At 53.5% G+C, this 24,853-nt stretch overlaps 1 protein-coding gene across 10 annotated transcripts in view; it reads left to right on the top strand.

Annotated features, from left to right (window-relative positions):
* Positions 1 to 24,853, top strand: part of Camta1 (calmodulin binding transcription activator 1) — a 791,014-nt gene that overhangs the window by 542,425 nt on the left and 223,736 nt on the right. For all 10 annotated transcript variants that reach the window (XM_055615328.1, XM_055615327.1, XM_055615329.1 and 7 more), the window contains one exon: positions 18,001 to 18,072. In XM_055615328.1, the coding sequence (XP_055471303.1) occupies positions 18,001 to 18,072 (72 nt within the window). The remainder of the gene's footprint in view (positions 1 to 18,000; positions 18,073 to 24,853) is intronic.

The raw sequence follows: 24,853 nt of genomic DNA on the forward strand, positions 1-24,853 counted from the left end.
ACACACACATCACACATACACATGCGTGCACATTCACACACATGCACTCGACACACACACACACTCACATGCACATGTACTCACATGCACACACAGACACACACACACCACATCCATGCATAGACTCTCTCTCTCTCTCTCTCTCTCTCTCTCTCTCTCTCTCTCTCACACACACACACACTCACTCACTGTGGTTCACACACTGTGGTTGAGGCTGGGAAGCCAGGGCCAAGGCTCTGGCAGAGTCAGCATCTGGTGAGGGCCGTCTCCTGGGTCTAGCAGTTGTCCGCACCTCACCGGAAGGATCCAGGTCTCGGCGAATAGGGTATGCGTCTCATTCCCAAGCTCTGCCTTTTCACAGGTCCTCTCTCACAAGCACCGTGTCCTAGCAACACTGATGTGAAAATGGCTGCCCTGAGCCCTTCCTACAGGCTATCCTGGGCCCTGCTTGTTCTGTGACGGCGCCGGTCAAGGGGTGCCCGGGGATATAGGGCAGCTGCCGGAGCCAGCTCTAGGAAGCACAGTGTCTGAGGCAGAGCCCAGGGAAAAGCCAAAGTCTGGGAAGCTAAAGACTCAAGAGCTTCAACCGCAGACCCTCGTCCTGGGCCCTGTGGGGTGGGGACCTGCTTCTTAGCTGAGGTTGCTCCAGGCAGCTGTGCACAGAGCAAGTAAAGGTTTTCTGGCGTGAGGTTCCTGACTCATTAAGGAAGTCAGCAGTAGGAAAGTCGAAGGATGAGGCAGACAGACAGACAGACTCTCTTGGCGTCGGGCAATGGTGCCAGGACATGGGATCCAGGAGTCAGAACCCTGCGGCCCCTGAGGGATGCTTTCTTGACTGTGAGTTGGCGGGGAGGCAGGAGGAAGGCTTCAAACCCTGCTGCAGTGGAAGGAGGGATAGGTCAGGTTCCGGTCCTGACCCCACCATCCTGGAAGTGGGGCTCAGGAGAAGCCTCATCCACCACTGGGGGTGCAGCTTGTAGGATGCCACACAGTGAGCCAGGTCTGAGTTCCCCATGACGTAAGCACAGCCCAAGCCTCTTCATCCAAAACCTGACTTCTCAGTTCTCTCCTGGCAGGGTTGCTGTGAGGACCAAGAGCCAGCAAGGGTACTGAACAATTGGTGCCCAGTGACACTTCCTTAGGGAGTGCTCTCAGAGATGCAGCCACACCCAATAATACTCTAAATGAACCTCCTTAAAACTCACCGGTGCTGGAGACACGGCTCTGAGATTAAGAGCACATATCACTCCTGTAGGGAGCCCAGGTTCCGTTCCCAGGACCCTCATCAGGCAGCTTACAACTGCCTGTAACTGTGGCCCCGGGGGCCCTGATGCCCTCTTCTGGCCTCAGTGGGACCCACATGAATTTGTACATACATATACGTAGATATACTCACATATACATAAATAATGTTTTTAATCTCTAAGGAGTCTGGACACAGTGGTGTCACTGTGGAAGTATGATGGCATCGCGCATGGCCAGGGTTCCACATACAGCTTCGGAGAGAGGGGAGGCAGGATTCTTGTAGCCTGGTGTTTAGGAAGGCCAGGGCTCCTGCACCTCATGACTCATAAGCAAAAGGGAGCAGATCTGACGGTCCAGGTGAGATGGAATTCCCGGGTGCCCAGGGCCAGGAGCCGCACCACTTTGCCAGCGCTCCTATGAGGTCTGGTGCCACCATCAGGACCCCGACGAGCCGTATTTTAGCACCGCCACATGGTTGCAGGTGACAGGAGGCCTGTTCCTCTCCCATTTTATGCGACCAGAAAATTGGTACCGCACACAGCCTGTGTGGCAATATACTCTTTAAAATACTGTTTTCTCTCTTGCCTGGGCCTGCAGAGCCAGAGAAAATGCAGGGCCAAGGGTGGGAGCCCAGAGAAGGCAACTAACGGTAGGGTAGGGTGCCCGCATGCCATCATTAAGAAGCTCCCGCCCCGGGAGGCTCATCTTCCCGGAAGCTGGAGGGCAATCTGTTATTTCCCCCAGGGAGGCCAGCAAACATGATGCTGGCGACAGAGACGCAGGTGTAATTACAGAGACGGGGGCAGGCCACCGCTTTAATGGATGTAGGCTCTGCAGGTAGCCAGAAGCGCAATCCAGCTGAGCCCCTGAGCCACTCCCACTCTTCACAGGTCCCTGGTCCCAGGAGACCAAGCTCCCTGCCTTGTACCATTAAAGCGTCCAGCCCCCAGCCCATCCTGACTCTCCCTGCCCCCATCCCAGCCACTCCAATGGAGAGTCATTTGCTTGCGGTTGTGCTTTGCAGATTACACCTCTCAGGGAGGTGTGCTCAGAGCTGTGGGGGGGGGGGGGGGACGACGGACTGCAGATTCTGAGGACCCTGAGTGATCTGTGGGGCTGTGGCTACCCAGACACCAGCTTAACTGTGCCAGCAATGGGCCTCCCCCACCTGGGCGGTGGCAGACTTCACTGACACCAAGTAGGGGCTTGGCTCAGCTCTAGGGCTACAGAGACCATCAGCTCTGCTGCTCCTGCTCTGAAAGACCCCTCGCCTTCCCTCATTTGGTGATCAGTTCAATGAGTTTCCCAGAAAAGTCCATGTTTGCGTCAGGGTCGGGAGACTAAAGGGAGCAGAAGGGCACAGCTCCTTGAAGAGCTTTGAAAGGGAGGAAGGGAAGGGAAACACTCCCACCCGCCCACCTTGCTGTCTTGTCTGTAGCAAGCTTGCATGAAGCCTGGCAGGCTGACCTGGACTGGGCTTAGGCAAAGCCCAGGCCCACCAAGGATGGCAGCTACGAGCTGACCCAGCGAGGCTCTATGCTCCCTGCCCTTCGTTCTCCAGGGTTCCTAGCTGGGTTCCAGCTAGAGGTCCTTACCCCCAAACCTCCTCAGCTGGTGTGTGGACGGGGACCTGAGGTCAACCCACACTCAGACATGAAGGCACACGTGAGTGGGTAAGGAATTAGCAAGTACAGAATGAACATCCCCATGGAAGGATGGAGACATACGAACTGAATCACGGGCCCGCTGAAAGGCGCGCCCTTGGCAGAGTGCATGTAAAGGATCACAAGAGAGACAGCTTCACCCCAAGGCTGACGCCGGACTCTGAGTTTACAAGGCTGGCAGGACACCAGGCCGGGAGGGCCAGCAGTCATGTTGCTCACTGAGCCCCCAGTGACCCTCAGGATGCCCAGCAAGTTCTACGTCACAGGCACAGAAGTGGACAAGGGACTCGGTGGGCCTTCTCACCTCGTTCCTGGGCATGGCACTCCCTCATGGTAGGGGATGTCACCATGCTGCAGCACCTATTTAGGCTCTGAGCCTCTATCTTTTTGTTTCGATTGAGCTGAAATTCACACAACAAATTTTAACCTTTTTTTAAGCAAATAATTCAGTGACAGCATGTTTGGGATCATTATACAAACACTTATTTAGTTCCAAAACATTTTCATCACCCCAAAAGGAACCTCCACCCCCAACCAGTCCCCACTCTCTCTCTCCCGCTCCCCTGTACTACGAGTTCTGACTGCAGGATTTACCCGTGTTGAAATGTTCCTCATTGGCTCCGGTGTTTGAACCGTGTGTCCACAACTGTGCTGTTATGCAAGTGTGTGGGAACGTTAGGAGGTGGCGTTCACTGCTAGAAATGAACCTCTGGGGTGCGCCTTGAGCTCTCAAAGCCCAGCACCACTTCCTAACTCCAGACACAGCGTGGCCGGCTCCATCACACTCCTCCTCGCCTCCCTTCCCTTCTGCGACACACTGTGACCCCAAATAAGCCTTTCCTAGAGGGGTATGGTGGTATGTGACTATAATCTCAGCACTTGGGTGATGAAGCCCGAAGGTCCAGAGTTCAAGGTCATTCTTGGCTACGTATTATGTCTGTGCATAACATTTTGTAGTAGCAATAAGGACAGTCTCTAAGACAACTCAGTCTATCACTATTGTTTCCGGCTTCTGTCAGCTAGTATACAGCTTTATAATTACCCTGTTATGGCCTTTATTCCTTTTCACAGATCAATAATATTCCTTTGTATGGGTCTATCATATCTTGTTCACCATTTCACCTGTGGATGGACTTGTGGGCTGTTTGAGCCTTGTACAAAGAGCGCCGTGTGGGTGTGTGTGATGTGAATGTGGGTTCGACCTTTCGGAGCATCTACCTGGCTGTGCGGCTGCTGTTGTCTAGTAATGCTACGGTTAATTGTCGAGGGATGGACCACAGTTTCTGAGCAAACTTCAAAAGATACTTTCAAAGAGCCATCCTTTGACCAGCACCGCTGGGTTCTATGGAAGCATGTGGAGTAAGACTCCGTTCCCTCCCTGCCCATGGGGTTGGGGGAGGGGAAGAAAGATGTCTGGAGAGGCTCTAAGGAGCTAGGACCCCCAGCAGTGTTTTGTGGCAGCACCTCCTTTGATCAAAGCACGTGGTGTCAATCAGCAGCCAGGTTCCCATGACAGGTGCAGAAGCCGAGCATGGCCAGGAGGGAGGTGAGCACTTCTGTCTGTGCTCCCCTCTCTTCAGAGCCAGGGTGAGCCTGACAGCTTACAGTGGCCCGGATCTCAAAGCTTCTGGGCCACAGCCCACAGCCCACTAACTAGAAAGGCTAATTTCTCATGGATGTGTGCATCAAGGCAGCCAGTCTCTACAGCTTTGTGCCCACAGATTCAGTATTTCTCGGCATTGCACTGGGTGTCTGGGCATTAACATACAGAGACCTTCCCTGCCTGCGAAGTCCTAGGGACAGCTCAGACTTCCAGAGGAAGGGAGCCACATGAAAAGGAGAGGGAACAGGTTGCTGGTGCACGCCTTTAATCCCAGCACTCAGGAGGCAGAGGCAGGTGGGTCTCCTTGAGTTTGAAGCCAGCCTGGCATACAGAGTGAGTTCTAGGACAGACAAGGCTACATAGAGAAACCTTGTCTTGAAAAAAAAAAAAAAAAGAAAGGAGGGGAGATGGAGGGGTGGGAGATGGGGGAAGAGAGAAGAGAAGAGAGAGAGAGAGAGAGAGGAAAGAGAGAAAAGAGGAAAGAAAGAAAAGGGGGAGGGAGGGAGAAAAGGAGAAGAGAGGAGAGAGAGGTAAGAAAGAAGATGGGGAGGGAGAAAGATAGAAGAAAGAGAGATGGGGAAAGAGAGAAGAGAGAGGAAGAGAAAGAAAGAGGTGGGGAATGAACTGAGAGCACCCTGACAGAGACCTTCCACATTCTAGGGCTAGAAGGGCTGTGACGGAGAGAAGATATGCGAGTCAGGCCTAGGGTGGCCACTCTTTAGCTGAGGCCATCGGAAGCCTGCAGTTTACACAGCGCAATGAAGAATAAGCAGCCTTGCCTTCAGACTTCCTGGCTGTGGAGTAGTGAGCCCAGCCAAGGTCGAAAGGACGTGACCTGAGTTTCAAACCCAGGCTGAGCTGGTGGAAAGGAGCCATCCAGCAACATGGCCGGATCCAGTAGCCCTGAGCAGTCTACTGGTTTTTAATAGGCCACAGGCAAAGGAGGCCACTTCGTGCAGCTCAGGCAGGGGTCTCCAGGGACCACCGGGGGATACCATGGGGACTACAGAGATGAGGATGGGTCATCTAGTGGGTGATCTAGAGAAATTAAGGAAGCCTGTGTTTACCAAGGACACCTGGGTATAAGCCTCTAAAAACGCTTTGTCTTTTCACCCAACAAACCTGCCAGGTTGGGTCTATGCCCATCCTGCTCCCCGAGGGAGGCCCAGATAGAGCACTGCCCTGGCCCGCAGGCATTACCCTGGAGTGTGCAGGGAGTTCCGAAACCACACGCTGTTCTGCTGGGAGCTCTCACGGGCCATCCCTTCCTCTGTACACCACGCCGCCAAGATCAGATCTGTGTCTGGGAATGCAGGACCTTCTGCCGTTCATTCAGCCGGCTAGACCGCATCCACGCTGGGATGCCCACGCCTGGACAGCTACGTCAGCAGAGGCTGGGGGAGAAGGCCACGGCTGTGGAAGGGACGGGCCTGGAGCTCACCACTCTCCCATGGTGAGGCCGGGTGCTCATCCCGGCACATGTGTGCACGCCTGACTTGGCGTGAGTCTGATTCTGTGTATTTCTGATGTGGGCTCCCAGATGGATTGCCTGGTGCCTAGTGTCTGCCTCCCAGGGGGCCCAGCCCTGCCACCTTCTCCTTTTGTAGAGATGTTTTTGTGAACTTAAAAAAAAAAAAAAAAATTGGGGAAGAGGTCGATTCCCTCTGTCCAGCCCATTAATTCTGCATGCTCAGGCCAGAATTAACCTTGGCAAGCCTTGAGAGGAGAGAGTAATTCTAACCTTAAAAATCTGCTGATTAAAGCTGGTTTGAGGAACTCGACTCCTGCTTAATGTCTTGGCAGGGAGCCCAGCCTCGCATTAACATAGCCACGGTCTGGTCTGGCATTTCCCCCACCTTCTTCACAAACAAAGCCTCATGACCTGTTTTAAGTAAGAATTCCTTCCCAGACGCCTGCCTGAGTGCAGCTGTGTGGCAAAGGTGTGCCTCGGGGTACCTGGAGTGTGCCGGTGTTTACCAGTGCAGTTCCGGGGCCCACCTGCAGAGGGAGCCAATCCCAGGCAGCACTGACGCTCTCCCTCCTCGTTTAGAATGGCCGCTGACCGCTTAGAGCTTAGAACGTGGGATTCCCTTACTCACCTCTGCTCCCCTCTAGAGGCTAGGCGTGGAGGAGAGGGAGGAAGAGGGCTGGCTCCCTGGAAACGCAGAGAAGGCCCAGCCCCAGGGAGCACAGCTGCACCTTGGACAGCAGCTCCCCATCTCCTCTTCCTTTGTCTCCAGGTGCAAAACCCACAGGGGATGCTGGCAAGAGGAATGCCAGACCAAGAAGAGCCTGTGGGAATCCACGGTCCTCATGAGAAAACCCTGGGCACTTAGTGCAGGCAGGACAGCTTCACAACCAGGGAGGCGGGGAAGGAGGCTCGGGAGGGAAGATGTCTTAGCCGTCATCAGTGCAAACCACTGGCGCAATCAGCATCAGTTCTGACTGCTCGACAAGGCTACAAGAAATGAGTCTGAGCAGTACACTCTGATGAGAAAGAGGAAACTTCACTTCATTTATTTATTATTTATGTGTTGTAGCTTTGGAAGTATTTGTAATAGAAATGGCAAGGCTATATTGAAATTGGCTAGAGGAGCAAACTCCTGTGGTGGAAGGTGGCTGGATGAGACCACACACACACACACACACACACACACACACACACACACACGGGACAGCTCCTGGGCCAGGTACACCCATAGGGGGAGGGGCAAAGGCTGTGTTCCTCCCTGTCATGCCAGAACACGTGTCCCCAGCATCTTCCTGGCTCCAGTGGACCAGCGCTGGGAGTGACAGGAACCATGTGCTCCTGGCTGAGGATCCCCAGAGAGGGAGAGGATGGGCGGGAGGGTGGCTGCGAACCTAGACTTCACCCCAGAAGGAGGAGTGGCAGGAGCAGAGTGCAGGGTCAAGATCATCTCAGAACAGATGTGCCTGGCCATCCCTGACCAGAGCTTCACAGCTGGAATCCATGCCCACTGCACATCCAAATGTACCTTATTATCAGTTTTTCACCATTACTCTATTTTATGCCCATTAATTTATTAACCTTGGAAACCACCCCCCCAACACAATAAAGCCAGAGCTCTAGGGATTTTATTTATATCTTTGAACATGGTTTTTATGCCTTCTGATCTAAAACTTCATTTAATCTTTATTGCGCTCTTCCTCATGCGGTCCTTAGGCTGACAGCGCTTTGCAGGGATGGTTTCTCTGCACATGCGCAGTGTGTCCGGCGGGTGGGTGCCAGGTGAAGGAGGTGGGTTCGGCAGAACCAGAACTGCTACGCCCCTGCCAGCCTGAGACAGGTCAAGCTGGCCCCCTGCTGGCCCCTCCCGGAGCTGCTTCCCTTAGCTCCACACTTTGCCTTCGTTCCCACTCCCAAGAAGGGTCCTGCTAGGGAAGTGTCTAGAACATCCTATGGAGAGGTCGGGCAACCCTCTAGTTTGAGAACTCAGTGTTCCCATTCTCCTAGTGCAAGGTACAGGGCCACCTCTATGCTCCTTGCTGAAACTGGGGTCGGGGGAGGAGATGGGGTAGAGACTTCGAGCCGAGGAGTGGAAGAGGAGCCTCTGCCTAGAGACTGGTCGGGCTTGCTCGCTGCCAGGCAGAGCCCACCCTTTAAAGTTTCCTCAGCCTTCTCTGCTTGCCCCTGCCCTGACAACCTGCCCATTTAGGGGTCTGGAGTGTTTGCTGTTTGTGTGAACTGGGGCCAACAGGCCTCTCTCTTCAGAGTGGTGTGCCCCAGGAAAAGACAAAGCTCCCCTTTTTTCCTTCCCTTCTCATGCGTCCCGTGGTGAGGAGAGCTTTGGGACATGTGCTGCCCCACCGAGCCTTTTATCTCCCTTGGCAGGCCTCACAACCCAGCTGGGCCAGCCAGTCCCCAGCATCCTCTGTGATGTGGACCAGATCTCTTGTCTCAGAGCTCCCTGGCTTTGCAGATCTGAACAGAGCCCGAGTTCAGCTGTGAAATCTCTGTGACCTTATCCAAGGAAGGCCTCAGTGGCCACACTTGTGGGGGGGGGGGGGGAATCTCAGCACCCTTCTTTCAAAGATTACAGAAAGGTCCCTATGGGGCCACCCTTCCCCATCTTTCCAGGTTCCCTATAGCACCCAGTACAGCAATTTTCAATGAGTTGACCTAAAGACCAGATTAACATCATGAAAAGACACCCTGATGCCGGTTGAGGAGAAGCCACTGTGTGACGGAGGAGGTATCTTTTGGAGCCCGGAAAGATGATATGTCAGCACATTTTACTTCCTTGATCAACAAGTCCCCAGAGAAAGTGCAGTGTGCAGGGGCTGTTTCCGGGACGGGTCCTGGGATTGCTGGGCCACGTGGCATCTGCTTTGGCTACTAGAGAATGCCAGGACTGAGCACTCCCTGGCCTTATGCCGACTGGCTCCAGCGTCTAGTGTGGCAGGGACACGGGCCATGTGGGGACACTGCGGTGGTCGTGGGAGAGGAGCAGGACGGGAGCCTTGGTCAGTGACGTTCTAGTGTTCCCAATCTCTGCTGTCACCCCTCCCCCCACCCCGGAGGCCAAGCCAGCCTGCAATCCATTTAGCTCAGACCCATTTTAAAGCAATTCACTATTTAACAAGTTCCTGGCCCTGGCACTCTTGCAAGTGGCATTCGAATTGGATTATTTGGTCTAATGTTAAATTAATACAAACCAAATCCCTCAGCGAGGACAGTCCTAGGAGCCACCCCACGGACTCCGCCGCTTCTGCATGTGACAAAGGCAGGTCCTGCAGAAGACCCGAATTGACTTCTTGCCTGTGGCAGCAGTGAGAAGCGACGGAGTGGCACAAGGAAGAAGACACACAGGTTTCAGAGCTCCATCAGGTCCCTGAGAGGTCGTAGAAAAGTCATTGAACCTGTCTCAGTGTTGGGCGCCCTGGAAGATGCCTCTGTGTAGTTAGAGAACCCTCGTACCACTATCCATTTGTCCCACATGGGCCCTTCCTGAGGCACCATGGATCAGTCTCAGCTTTTAGGTTACATTCTTCCCTTTTTTCTGGGCTGTGGAATGTAGCTAATGTGACTATAGGGGATCTAGAAGATGCTGGAAAACTGCTGTTTGGGAGGTATCTTTTCCTAATAGGCCAAATCTTCAGCAGGAAAAGACTGTCCTTGACCCCACCCTGGAGCCTCTGTACCTTTGTACCTGGCAGACATCAGCACCTCTCTTGTTCCTCAGCCTGACTGTAGCTGGCCTCCCTACAGGCCTTAGGAGAACCCTCCTGCCCTCCCCCCCCAACATCCCTGGGGTTATGGTCACTACCCATGGAGGTCAAGTCCCTCCTTGGTGCTGTCACCCCATGTCTAGAAGCAAGAAAGACTCTCCCAAAGCTTTGGTCCCAGCTAGACTCTGGGAGTTCTCACCCTCTGCCACATAAAGACTGCCCAGATGCAGCAGGGGTGAAAACTGGGGAGATGCGGCAAGGCAGAGGGGGAGACCCACACTTGGACCTTCAGTCCTCAGAGCTGCCCACAGTCAACCGAGAGATCAACTGAGAGGCTGGACCAGTGAAGAGGGGTAGAAACTGTGGGTGTTGGCTCTGCACACGAGGTTATCTGTCCACACATTGGTCCTGGATCTTAATGGTGGCTTCCATGGGACAGTCTGAAACATGGACTCTGCCCCTGAGCTCTCAAGCATAGTACTTGGAGAAGAAACCCAGGAAGGCCTCTGGCATCCCTGCCTGTCCAGGGCCACTGCTGTCTGCCCAGCCTGGTCCCTCCCCTCTGTCACCTGCAAGGCCACCTCCGATTCACCCTTCTTATCACAACACAGATGGCCCTTCCTCTCCAGGGTCTTTGCTGACCTTCAGCATGGAAGGGCCACATCTCATCCACTCTGAGAACTTGTCAATTGGCCTTGGGCTCTCTCCTTTACTGGGGCTCACTCCCTGCCAGGAACTTAGGAGACATGGGAGGCTGGGGTTCTGGAGAAGATAACAGAAAAAAAAATCTCCCTGAGGTCATCTTTCCTTTCCATGTTCATCTGAGCCCAAGTCTGCTTCCTCAGAGTGCCCTCCTGGGAGGGTGCAGATAAACTCTGACCTGCCCATCACCTCCCCCTTAGTTCAACAGGATTAAGCTGGTGTCTTCCTGAGGGTTCTCTCCCCGCCTGCCATCTCTTCTCTCCCATAACCTCTCCACTGGGGCACATTTTAAGCCCATTGGTCTTGGTCATGTACACATCAGTTACAAGTGAGAGAATTAAACTAGTTACACTGAGACTGTTTATCTTTATGGAGACAGTTACTGTCCCCTCCACAGCACCCCCACGCAGGATAGAGGGGAGCCTCGCAGAGCTCCCGCCATGCCACTGAGCAGTGAGGAGGCTGCTGCAGCAGCTGCAGCCAGGTCCCAGCCCTGGCAGGCGGCCTGACTGCTGTGATCTCAGCTGAGCTATCCACAGAGGAGGTGGAGGTGCCCTCTCCTTGCCAGAGGATTACAGATGAGATTTGCTGGCGCAGGCCCTGGTCTGGGGACACAGCAGGTATTATCCCTGCTTTAGAACTAGCTTTAAGGAGCAAGCCCTTCTGTGGCAGGTTCAGGAGGCTCTGGGAACCTTCACTGTTTGTGTCCTGCTGGCCTTGGGAGAATGATGGACTTGGGCGTTGAGGCGTTTCAGTTCCCTGCGTATTCAATCCTAAAGCCCAAATTCTCCATACTCGGTGCTTAGAATTCTGCCCCCAAGGTCTTGGCCTATTCGTGACTTTTCCTACTGCTGTGACTAAATATCCAAGGAAAGCAGCTTAAAGAGGGGCCAGGAGGCCTGGCCTGCTGGACGGGGAGGGAGGCCTGGCCTGCTGGATGGGGAGGGAGGCCTGGCCTGCTGGATGGGGAGGGAGGCCTGACCTGCTGGACGGGAATGCATGACCTGCTGTGACAGGGAGGGAGGCCTGACCTGCTGGACGGGGAGGGAGGCATGGCCTGCTGTGACAGGAATGCATGACCTGCAGTGTTGGGGAGGCATGGAGCAGCTGGTGACATTGTGTCCACAGGACGCAGAGACCACTGAACGCGCGCTCAGCTCACTCTCTCCTTTCTGCCAGTCTGGGATCTCAGCCTGTGGGATGGTGTGGGCCCCATTCAAAGTGGTCTTTCCGCCCAAATTAACCTTCTAGAACCCCCCTTACAGATGTGCCCAGAGATAGGTTTCTGGGTGAATCCAAGCCCGTCCGCACAGGCGAAGCTAAGGAAAGCACCTTGTAGCACTGTTGTGACTGAAGATCTGAGTCGTTGGTTTTGCTTCATGTAAAGGGTTTGCATAGCCACCCTGAAGGCGGCCGAGTTGAATAGCGCCTCTCTATAGAGATCTGGATGCCTCAGGGCTGGGCAGGTTCTTCTGGGCAGGTGCAGGAGGCTCCAGGAACCCTTCCTGCTGGCCTATGAAGAGCAGACTCCGGCCTTCAGGTGTCTCGACTCCCCATGCCCTCGCGCCTAATGCCCAGACTTCTCCACGTCGGGTGTGCTGTGTACCACAACTTGTCTGTGGCTCACACTTTCCAGGAAAGGAAAGCCGGTAGCAAACTGGAGCTTTGAGGACATGGCGCTCCCTGTCTCCTGCCTCCCTGCGAGAGGCGGGTCTCAGAAAGCAGTGTGAGGGGTGCTCTTCCAGGGAAGTCAAGGCTCCTGCCAAGGGAGGAGGGCCACGTGTACTCACACCCAGGGGCAGAAAAGAAACTAAACCACGTGCAACTCAAACACATGTCCAACCTTCATATCTACTTTGTTAAATATTCATTTGCGGCTTCTGTGAGCCCGTGCTGCTGTGGCCCCTTCCTAGCCTTGCTTAGATAGACAATCACGGTGTATGAGAATTGAGGGGGACTGCAGAGTACCTGCTACATGTAGGGGACGTTTTTTTTGAAGGACCATGTAATGCCTGTGTTTCCCTATCTGATGGGTTGGGGCTTGGCAATTTCTGGCTGACAGGCCACGTCTAGCTTAGCCCTTGTCTTTAGATAGCCTGAGAGCCAACTGTGCATTTTACATTGTCAACAGTTTTGTTTTTAATTGAAAGAAACAATAACACTTATTATATGTGAAAAATCACATAAAACTCACATTTCAACATCTCATTAGCACAAGCCATATCCATTCATAGGCCTGTCCCCTAAGGCTGCTTTGGCCCCACAGGGAAGAACTAAGTAGAAATACTAGTGGTCTGACTCACAAAAGCTAAAAACAGCTAAAAATCCTTACTATCCAGACCTGGCCCTGGACGGAAAGTTTGCCAGCCCCTGTGAGAGGCAAAAGGGTAGAACGTGAACCCACAACAACAAGGGTATGTGCCTTTCCCTTGGGGAAAAACTTCACGCTTCTTCTAGCCCCACAGAGAGCAGGAACCCCTCCGTCCAGGGACTCTGCTGGGTAGCTGGGGTGGAAAGGGTTCCTGCAGAGGCTGAGGTAACAGAAGGCAGCTTGCCTCAGAGACGCCCCAGCAAGAGCAGGCCTGCACCAGGGATGCCAACACCAGCTGGGCCCTGCCAGTCACTGTTCTCTCAGGGAGAGAGAGCAGGGGCATTAGTGGGGAGGGTAGAAAGAGAGCCAGAGGAAGGCTCCCGCAGCTTCTCGCCTACCCCGGCATCCTAACCAATGGGGCGAGCACCGCCTTCACCTTCAGCCGAGGCAGCCTAACCAATGGGGCGAGCACCGCCTTCACCTTCAGCCGAGGCAGCGTGGAGCCTGCACCCCAGTGCACCCATTGCTCCAGATGACACACTTTCTCTGAAGCCGCTGGTCTTTGCTGTTGGTTCCTCCATTACTCCATCTTTACTAAAAAATAAAAACAGCGGTGTCACATAACAGGAGGCTCCAATGCCCAGGTGTCTTAGAGGGAGGCTGCTGGACCTTAACTCCCAAATGTGGCTCCTCTGAGGGCGGCCTCTGCTGAGGGGTGGCCTTCCGGGGGGTAGCTAGCTGTCTACTGGTCTACTGTCTCCTCTCCCTTTCTTTCTTCCTCTCTCTCTGTCTGTCTTTCCATCTGTCTCTCTCTCTGTGTCTACACACACACACACACACACACACACACACACACACACCTCTTTTGTAATTATCATTCAGAGCAACAGGTTTCCTTGGGGTATTTTCACACACACTTAGTCTTGGCTGAGCCCTACCCCCACCTGCTCCTCTCCCTGATGTCCAGCCTCTGTCCCTAATTTTACCCTTCCACCCAGACCTTCCCCTTTCATTTCTGTATCAAACGTGTTCTGTGATACAGCGTTCTCTTAAAGCCTCTTTATTCTCTGCTCGTGGCCCCTTTCCAGGTTCCTGGCCTCTGTGCCTACTCAGTCCCATATAAATATGCACATAAAAATCCAACAATGAGATCCTAATATGAGGGAGAATTGCAGTATTTGTCTTCCTGAATCTGGGTTTATGTGCGCAGAAGCAAGGAGGCCACAACACACTCAACCACTTGGATGTATATACATATTCATACACTCATACCCATTCACACACACATACACACATGCTCACAAATTTACATATACGCACACACTCATATACAACCACACACTCACACCCAGTCACACACACACTGACATATACATATATATACACACACATTCACACATATACACACCCGCATGGACACACACACATTCATGCACGCACACGTGCACAGACCTGGTAGAGACTTCCTTCCAACCACATCCCAGCCCTAAATGGAAAGCTCCACCTGGGAAGGCCCGGGGGAAGCCCTGAAGCCTGATGAAACAAGCGTGGAGTTTGCACAGCACAAATCATTGTGGGCGAAGTTGATTGCTTTTAGCTGAGCAGGTGAACGGATGGATTGATATGTTGCCTTGTGAAATGTTACACAATTAATCCCCAATCAGCTTGGCAATGATAGCATCACTTGGAGATCAGTGAAAAGAATGGGAAAACCAGATGAGGACAGGCTGTGGGGAGCGAGAGAGGTGGGGAAGGGCAGCAGGTGGCCTGGGCTTGTGTGGTAACAGGGAGAAGGGGACACACGGGGGGGGGGGGGGCAGCAGGGCTTGTGGCGCCAGCTGTGTCCTCCCGTCAAAGGTCCTGAGTATTCAGCCCATCCTGAACACTGCTAACAGCCACACAGCCCTGCATCCCACACACTTCCCTGAGGGGGTGCCCGTGGGCTCCCCAGCATCCACAAGCAGAAAGCGAGAACCAACTCTCCTCACCCAGCAGCACCCAGGAGCTGCTGTCCCAGAGCATGGGACATCCTGTAACCCCTTGCCCCCTGGAGCCTGGATGTCGGCCTCACTGCTTGCACATGTGTCCATTTCTCACTGGTGATGGCAACCTCCTAGCCCTACCTACCCCTGCTTTTTCCAGACCTACCCTTGGGCCCTTGCTGCTTTTTGCACCTCTCCCCTGGCTACACTGTTACCAATGAGGTTCCAAGATACAAATGTGGCCATCACAGTCCTTACCTTCTCACTGCTCCTAGGTCAGGTGCAACACCCCCTCCTGGCTGTCACCTCCGGGGGTCTGAACATTACCCAGCTCAGTGCAGTCGTCACTCCATCCATCAGTCTTCATAGCTCCTCAAGCACTGCCTCGCCTCATCCTCCATCCTGGATTCTGCTATTGATGCTGTCTTACTCATCTCTTGCCTCAGCTGGCCCAACTCATTCTTCTGGCTTCCCAGACTCCTCTGGTGTCTCTGATAAGAGCTTTGGCATGTTTGCAGATATGCTGGGCTCAGAGACTGACACTAGCATCCCATTGTTGTGTTAGCTCTCATCACTCACGGCCACACTGAGAGAAATCATTAGAATGATAGCCATTTTCAAGCCTGGAATGATGAGGCACCTCCGAGCCGGTGAGTGGTGGGGTATCCAAGTCAGGTCTCCTTCCCCACCCATCAGCCACGTCCCTGCCTGCCCCTTTACAGTGACTCTCGTGCCAGGAACACATTCCTATGCACACATTCCTGCCCCTTCCCACATGAGGACAGGAACCCATCACTCAACATGAGCATGTCTCTCTTAAAATTCGAGCAGTAACACATCACGCCACTCCCAGGCTCTCATCTCGGGTGGGTTGAAGTACTCAATCCTGCTGGGTACCACAAATGAAAAAGAAATATTTACTCTCCCCCTTCCTTGCCCACATCAGGCTTCAGGTACCCTGTATCCTGGATAGGAAAGGGGTTGCTCAACTTCACCCAGAAGCCTTATTGCATTTCTTGTCTCAAAGATCCTGATCAGAAAGATAGACAGTAAGATAGCCATGGGGGTGCTGTGGAGGCCCATGCGCTGGGTCTCCTGGCTTCTCCTGAGCAATGCTGCGCTCCTGCTCACCCTTATATCTAACCTCACACTTCTCTGCTGATGAGGCAAGAGACGTGTTATCATGGTGGTAATTAGAGGAACATCTGAAAATAGTCTTGTGGCTCTGAGGCAGGCCCCGGGGGTTCCTCCAGTTTAAATCATGAGCCCTGATAGAAATGCATCCATTTCTCTTTTGAACTCCACTTTGCTTCTCCAGTGATGCCAGGCAGTTCTGGGTAGATGAGTTGTTGGCAATAGGGTCTGGGATGCCTGAGAGGCTGTGCCTGCTCACCTCTTTTCTACTTTCACAGTCTGGGTAGATCAGGTGTTTGGCAGACTTACAGTCTAAATATGGGCTTCGAGAAGCCCAGAGATCTACAAATAGGAAGGTGCTGAAAAGGGAAAAGATGCCAGAAGCCAGCCTTGTTCGAGTCTGAAGAGCAAAAAACAGCGATAAGACACCGACAGAAACCTTTCGTTTCAAAGGGACAGGGACAATTTTCTCAACCATCCATGTCTCCCTCTACTTGGCTCATGACAAAGTGGAGGGAGGCATGGATGGTTGAAAAAACAACCATCAAAAACAAAGAAACTGCCCATGAGAAACAAGGCTCCCATGAGGGAAAGAGATCACAGAGAGCCACAGGCAGCTGCTTGTTTCATCCCTAACCGAACACTTCCAGAAAAAAAAAAAAAAAAAAAAAAATCAAACAAGAATCAACCTTGCAAGAAATGGGTGATCAAAAAAAAAAAAAAAATCCCAATCACAAAACCAAAACATAGCATCTTGTAAACCATGAAAGTCGGGGAAGAATATTGCCTTCTTAATAATAAATACATTTTGTGGGCAAGAACTGCAAGGGAACCGCTTAAATTAATTTCCGCTTTGTTTGTTTGGTTTGTACGGGGCTTAAATCCCAGCTGACAGCGATCTGTAAAAGTTCTAACATATTGGAAATCTGATTTTCTTGCAGCCTGAATCCCAGAGTCCAAAATGATTTCTCTTTCAACTCTGCTAATCAGACAGGCTGAGCTCAAATGGACTCTGAGTCAAGCCAGATTATACTTGGTCTTTCTGGGGGGTATGAAAAAATGACTGAAGCTCCAAGGGGAAGCTGCCTGCCATTCCTCTCTGGAGTGCTGCTGTCGGGGAGATAGAGACAGTCCCTTCTTGTCCTGGGAGCACTTCCTTCTCTCTCTGCTCCACCCTTGCTGGACTGTACCTTGACCAGCCAAGGGAACTCTGAGGATGACAAAAGGGAAGTTCATTCTATTGGGATTGGAGGCCAAAAGCAAAGGCCTCTGAGGTGGAACCCATCACTCAGCACCCAGAGACAGCCCTTGCCAAGTTGGTGAGCTGTCTGTGGCTGGACATTTTTGCAGACTTCCATGGGGTCCTAATTGACAGGTCACCTCGGGTCCCTTGCCATCTCACCAGCAGGATCACCCCTTGAGAGCCAAGCTCTGTATGTGTATCAGCTGCCTCCCACCCAAAAACGGGGGCTGCCGTGCAGCCCATACACCAGTCAACTCCTCCTGGGTGACCCAAGGGATAAGCGCCTGAGAAACTGACCCCCCCAGCTCAGCCCTGAGCCCGAGTGACCCCACCCTCCATTCTCCAACCAAATCTCTCTGCAGTGAATAGAATAAGCAAGAAGGCAAACACAGGAACAAACTAACTGACCCTTGCTCAAAGATAAAAGTAGGGTGCAAAGCAGTGGCATCCCCACCTCTAATTGATGCGCCCTGCTGAAACCCAGCCTTGTTCCCATTAACACTGGACTTATACCCTGGGGCAGCGTGTGTGTGTGTGTGTGTGTGTGTGTGTGTGTGTGTGTGTGTGTATGTGTGCGAGCGCTCACGCATGCGAGTGAAGTGCTGTTTTAATCCACATGGCAATCCCCACTCCTTCCCATATACCAAGGATCTCACCCTTCAGCCCCTGAATTCTGCCTGGCAGTTCTGAGTTCTCTGGTGTCTCTAGTCCGCCACAGGGCACAGTGCCAGCTGCCTGCATCCCACTGGCATGTCCCACAGTCCATCTTAGACCCTATATTCCTGGAGTCCCCCCCATCCCTCAGTCTCCCCAGGCCTGCCAACATTGGTGTGGCCCTTCTTGCTCCTCTCTGTTACCCTGTCTTCCTTCCTTCCTTCCTTCCTTCCCTCTTTCCAACTGAACTCTCGTTTTTCCTCTCTCCCTAGTGTTTGTACGGCTGCTATGTCCATTCCTCCATCATCCCCACTTTCCACCGGAGGTGCTACTGGCTCCTTCAGGTAGGTGGCTGGGACTGGATTCTTCTTGCATTTCCAGTGCTCGGGAAGGGTTCGTGGAGGGCACCGAGAGGGCGTGGGGCTCCCGCGTGTGACAGCAAGTTTGGGCTGAGAGCCCTGGTGCGCTTTCCTAGTTTTCAGTGGTGTGTGCTAAGGCTGGTTTGCTGACGGATCTGGTTATGAGGCTCCAGGAAGGAGGGGGGAGCTGGGGTACACCTTGCTTGTCTGAGGGAAGAAAGTACATGCTTTAGGGTGCCAGAGCCCCTGTCTGCCTTTTGATGCAGATGAAAACAAAGGCTGAGTGTCCTGACCCTCACTATGAAATTCCTGTTGGCTAACAGCCATTCACTCGTTTGATCTCTCAGTTAAGCAGAAGGTACATGTGGGAAACAGGCTTCAGGGGGGAGGGTGTTCTAGGATTGACGGGGGTGCCTGCTGGGGAGGAGTAGGTCTTTGGGTGTCCTTGGGAAGGAGCTCTGTGATTGATTTGTGATGCCTGTCTTAGGGAAGAAGGTGGTGCTGGAGCATCTGCCGAGCTTGTGGAGGGGAGGCTGTGCCCATGGCTCTGGGTAGACAGTCTCTGGCTGTGGTTATGGGTGAACAAACAGCTCTGTCTGCGGTGTAGCTGGGCGGCCTCTCTCCATGGTGCTTGCCAAACAGCCTCTGTGGTGCTGGATAAACAGCGCTGTCTGCAGTGTAGCCAGCGTCTGTCCGTGGTGCTGGATAAACAGCTATGTCCGCGGTGTAGCTAGGCAGCCTCTGTCCGTGGTGCTGATGGCCAGCGTCTGTCCGTGGTGCTGGATAAACAGCGCTGTCTGCAGTGTAGCTAGGCAGCCTCTGTCCGCGGTGCTAGCCCAGTGCTCTAAACAGAGGCCATCTAGCATTTTACTAGAAGAAGCTTGGGAGAGGGTGCGGCCGTGAAGGGACGACGGGGATCTTTCCACTCTGTCTGCTATACAAATTCTCTTGATGCACCCTGCAGTGGCCCTGTCACCAATCCCCTTGTATACACTTTTGTCCTACTGCTGCCTGGGGGCCTCATTGCTGTGGTTCCACTATCTGTGCTCACTTCTGTTCAAACTGGCAAGCACATGACGGTTGTTGGCCTGAGGGACCTGAGGAGCCTGGTTGGGAGGAAACTGACGGGAGGGAATCAAGCATCAAGCATCATCCTGTGTGTGCAGAAAGAAAGGAGCCTCAAAGAACACCCAGGTACAGTGAGGCCACTGCTTCCAGGGAAGGTAGTCCGGGAGGTGTCCACATGGCTTGGAGATGTCTGGACAGGGGACCCAGGCTCAGCCTTGTCAGGGCCCTACCCACCCTGGTGTCCCAGCTGTAGCCACCAGCACTTCTGTTCTCCCCCAGTTCTCGGAAATAACTGCCTATGGCTCAGCACAGTCATTAACGCGTGACCAACCGAAAGACCGATATCTACAAAGTTGACGCTTCCCTCACACCAGACTCCGCTGTCAGTTGTCCCATGTCAGTTGTCCCGTCTCAGCATCCCTTGGAGGCTGGTGCAGGAGTGTCCGCTTTTCTGATTTCTCAGAGCTGTGTCATTTTCATGGCGTCTTACATGGCCGTGGAGTGCTACCTTGGTTAATAGAAGTCACCTTAAAAATAAAGGCATCAAGTGAGAGTTTTCTCACTAGCAAAGTGGCAGCAGAGTGTGGGGGCTCTGCCCTGAGGGCAGCATTCCAGCCTGGCTAGTGGTTCCCTGGGTCACATGCTCCAGAAACTTTGTCCCAAGCACCCTGCTGCTTTCAGAAATGTCTTCCTAGGTCTCCAGCCTCCTGTCCCTAGTTGTGATGACTTTTCCTTTTGGCATCATCTGTGTCCCTCTTTAGAATGCATCTTTGCCACATCCTCTGAGCCAAAACAGGCTGGGACTCCTAACAGATCAGCTCCCTACTTGGCTGCCTTTCTGCTGGCGCCCTCTCCCTGAGGAGGGCCTCCTCTTCCACACCTGCCCTTCGCCTGTCTCCTCTCAGCTCATCACACTCTTGTGGCTTTTTAATGCCATTAACCCTCCTCTGCTGGAAGCAGACACCTTTGGTCAGCATGAGATCTGAGCTCCCATCTCCTCAGATGCATTCTGGTGCTTCCAGATACCCCTGCAGCAAGAGGGAAAGGCCCTGTCCTCTGCCCACTCCCCCTCCCTGCTTCTGTGCCCTAGCCACTGGCTGTTGAAGACATGCCTGGGGTAGTTCATGTGCTTGTGGCTAGCTGATCACCCTCCAGCTAACAGGAAGGTGGATTCCCCTACCCATCTCACACCGAAGGCCAGTGTGGCAGGATCAACTTGGCTGCTCGGGGGCATCTTCGTTTTGCCATCCTGTGCCAGGAAGGACTGTCACCCCCATCCCTCACCCCTGGGTCCCACACACAGCTCTTGCTCCTACTGTGTGATCGGTAAGTGCACAGGGCTGTGCCCAGATGAAGGCATTGGTGGAATCCCTGGGCTGGGTGAGGTGCAGTGAGGTCCTCACCCCCAGCCAGGCTGAGCCACAAGAAGTTGGGGAGCTTAAGCCAAGGCAATTAGTGCAAGGCATGCCCTGCCCACTCTGAGCTCCAACAGTAGCTGGTGCTGCTCACGGCAATTTGTTCTAACGCTACAACACCAGGGCAGTGACAGCATGCTCAGGCTTAATTTCTTTGGCTGTTTAAGAAGATGTGGTGAGACACTAGCACAAGTGTAATCTGGACCAGGTTTGTCTCCAGCACCAAGATCCATGGGAAGGGGTTGGTGGGCATGAAGATGTCAGAGCAGTGCCCCATGGGAGCCGACAAAGGAATCCACCTAACAGGGTGGCAGCCAGGCCTTGAGGGAGTGAAGAGGAAGAGGTCTAGGCTGGCCAGGAGGATACAGCCCACTGTCTGCTGAGCAAAATGGCTGGAGCAAGACAGCCTTCTAGAAAGGCTGGGTGCAGGAAGGGTGCAGTGGGAGGGCCTCTGGATAAAGAAACTTCCTCAAGGGATAACCCCACCTCTGCCTACCATGGCTTCAGCTCAGTACCAGTTCCTGCCCACGGACTATGGCCCATTTCCATTCTTCTGACATCTTCCAGTGGGGGCCACCTCCAAGCTACTCAGCACAGCAGGGGCCTCTTCTCTGCACACAAAGAAATCCACTGAGGTTTCTTTACCCATAGTGGTAGCTCCCCAGCAGAGGAACTCCCCGCCTGTCCTCCTCAGTGCCAAGCACAGAGCCTTAGCCATGGCTGGGAAAGAGCCAACACGTCCTAAAGGCCACGGCTTAACTGAACAAACGCTGCCGAAGTCCAGTGGCCAAGAACACGGGGTCAGAGACAAGACTCAGAAGGTGAAACCGATGAATGTGGAGTTAGAATTTTTGACCCATCTGGCTTTCTTTGGGGGTGGCTGCTGCTCTCTGTCCATTTGTGTGCATCGTATTCCCCCTTCTTCATTGCTGGTGAAGAGTCTACTATAGACTAACCCAAGACACAAGTGAGCAAGCCCTAGAATGTAGGGCCCTGAAACCTGGCTGGCTCATGGGAGCATAAGGCCATTACCTGCCTGGTGGGTGCCAGTGCTGTGCGAGACCCTGGGCATCCCTGAGGTGCTTCATGGTGGGGTTGTATGTGCCCATGGCAGCATGCGAGGCTGTCCAGAGCCTGAGATCACAGGTGAGCTGCGAGAGGCCACCTCTCCAGGTGCCACACACTGCCTCTGCTCACACCCTCAGCCTCTGTGTCACGCCAGCAGGGCCCTGCTCTAGGGAGCTCAGTCACTATAGGTGAGTCGCTGAGGTCCACAGAGAACAAGGCCAGGCCAGGCCACACACAAGTCTGGTGTGGGGTAGAGCAATGATCTTCCTGCCTCTCCTCCCACTGTCTGACAGGGCTGTCCTGCAGCTTCCAGGACCGAGCCTGGATAGGGCCAGGACAGCGCCAAGGGCTGAGAGAGCCACACAGAGAGGTCTCCCCATCCGGGCCGTCAGGCCTCAGGCTCCTTGGCCTCCATGGTCTATCCCTGTGAGCACAACTCTCCCTGAGAATGAGCCCCATTCCTGGCCATGCTTCCCAGCAGACTGCTGGCTTCTTTGCAAAGCATTTCTGCTTCTAATGAGTGTTTTTCTCTCTGCCATTGTTCTCTAAAATGCTTAATGAATGTTTTCTGCACATACGGCAGGGGGTGTGCCTCCACATGGCTGCTTGACTGCTCATTCCAGCCTGTGGGGCACAGGCCGTGGGAATCCCTCCTGGCTCTGCACAGCCCTGCAATACACCAAGGCTGTGGGAAGGTGGACCCTAGGGATCAGGAAAGAACACGGCACAGGGCGTGGTGTTCCCAGTCCACTAAAGAAGAGCTGGCATTTCAACTCCAAGGTCTAGGAGCCATACCTGAGAAGAGCACTGGGTTCTGAGCCCAAGGAGCTGGATTCTAGCAATGCCTGGTCTTTCTAAGGACTAGCAGCTGTGCCCACAAAGCTGACTGCCCACCTCTGGCCTCTGCTTCCTGGCCAGGCACTTGTCACTATGTGCTCTGTCACTAGGGAGAGGTGTTTCAATCACTTGGCCACCAGGGGGCAGAATGAAGCACGATGTCAGGGTTTCCTATGTTCACCCTCCCTGCGCCTCTGTGAGGCACCATCACCACCCGCCCGCTTCCTTCCCACCCACAAGGCTCTGCTAACCCTAGAGATGGCGAGTACAGGGGAGTGGTGGGGTGCATTATGACAAAATGCCTGGGATAACCATCTCATAAGGAAGAGAGTTTTCTCTTAGTCTGTGGTTCAGAGGCTTCCCATCCCTGGGGGTGGACCTCTCACTTTGGGAGTGTGGTAGCGCATGACATCATGGTTCAGAGGACACAGCTGAGTGAAACTGCCCACCTCATGGGAGCTGGAGACAAAAGGGGGCTAAGGTCCCCATATGTATCCCAGTGACCTCCCACAGCCTTCATCTCCTTAAGCTTCTGCCACAGACTGGGGACCATAACTTCAGCACAGGCCTCTGGGGACATTGCCGATTTAAGCCATGGAGGCTAGTCCAGACAACGAATTCTGGGGTAGCATAGCAATGGGCCAGATGATCCGGGAAGGCTTCCTGGAAGAGAAGGTGAATCCAGAGTTGAAAGGTAGAGAAAGCCGGGTGGGAAGAATATCCTCAATGCCCTTTTGACGTGAGGCAGGTGTGGGCACACGCCCAGCGGTTAGTGGGGTTAATGGATGTTTTCTTCAGGAGTCAGACAGGGGTAACAAGATGCTTAGAGTTCCCAGATCCAGACACCTTGCCCAGGTCCCCCGGGAAGGGGCTTCAGGAAGGACCAGCTTGGTGTGCCAGCTCAAGCCAGGAGGCCTGGGAGTCACCATCTCTGCTTCAGAATCCCAGCAGAACAGGCAGCAAGGGGCCCGGGCATGGTGCCAGAGCAGCGCCATTGTGAAGTGCCAGGCAGGTAGAAGATGGTCAGTAGAGAGCAGGCAGTATTCAAGGCCAGCCTGGGCAGCATAGCAATACCCCACCCCTACAAACAGAAATGATGACAGTTCCATGAAGTCTTCTCCAGGGCCACCATGTTAGCAGTAGCCATTATCATCATCACCATCACCATCACCATCAGTGTTAATAACCTCACTCGTCCGAGGCCTTGTGCTTCTGAGCACTTTGCGGCCCTCGTGAGGCCGGCACATTGTTATTGGCACGGTGTAGGAGTTTGGGAGCACTCCCAGCACGTGCTTAGTCAGCCATCAGCCTCAGCTCAGTGTCCTGGAAGATAACAGTCCCAAACCAGACATCAGCTCACGGCACAGAGCCTCCAGCTGACCTGTGGGCTAGGGTGCCCTGCAGGAGAAGGCCGGGCCCAGTGGCGCAGGGGTGGACTGTGGGAAGAGTGAGGGCCGCAGTGCTCCAAGGAGGAGCCGCAGCAGGAGAGACTGTTGCTGACTGGAGAAGGTCCCATCCAGCCTGGAATATGACAGTCCAGGCTAGTCAAACCAAAGCTGAGTGGACAAACCTAAGAACTTTTCACCTGGGAAGCCAGAAGAGCAGGTAGCACATGGCTGAGGGGAAAGGACAGGAGAATGGTGGCAGCCGAGAGACATTCCCGAGGTGCTTTTTATCCTGGCTTTATTTTAATGAGTGGCTTTCCCATCCTCCTCCATTTAATGTCCCTTGAATAACGTGACCAGGAGATTAGGTAGACACCAGGAATTTACAGTGCTATGCAAAAAAAAAAAAAAAAAAAAAAAAAAAAAAAGACAGAAAGAAAGAAAGAAAGAAAAACTCAATTCCATTAAGATTTCAGGACCCAGGCCAAGGCTGAGCACTGGAGCAGGTAGTATTTCCTCCTTAGATGTCTTTGCTTGATTGCGATTTACAATGCCAAGGCCATGGCTGTACCCACCTAAAGCGTCCAGAAAATATGGCAGGCTCCCAAAGCCAGCTCTTACCCTCCCTGAGGAGTGTCCCTGGGCAGCTTTCAGTTTTCCTCCCCCAGATCCCTTCCTCTAGGAATGGGAGAGATGGGAATGTCTGAATGGCCCTTTTCACAGGTCCCTTTCCATGGTGGCGCTCAGGTGCTAGTGGCCAGCCTCACCTTCACCTAGCAGATTTCAGCATGCCAAGGTTGCTGGTGTGGCCAAAGTCCTCTGGAGCCACAGGACACTCTGCTACCACCTAGTGGACAAGAAGGGTCCTAGGGACAGGATAGCTTAGTGGGATCTGGTGTTGGGACTGCTAAGGGAGAATTCCTTACTACTCTTACTGGCCTGGGACTGTGTGTGTGTGTGTGTGTGTGTGTGTGTGTGTGTGTGTGTGTGTGT

Source organism: Psammomys obesus, unplaced genomic scaffold (genome assembly GCF_907164565.1).
Source record: "Psammomys obesus unplaced genomic scaffold, mPsaObe1.curated_primary_1811, whole genome shotgun sequence".
Taxonomy (NCBI): domain Eukaryota; kingdom Metazoa; phylum Chordata; class Mammalia; order Rodentia; family Muridae; genus Psammomys; species Psammomys obesus.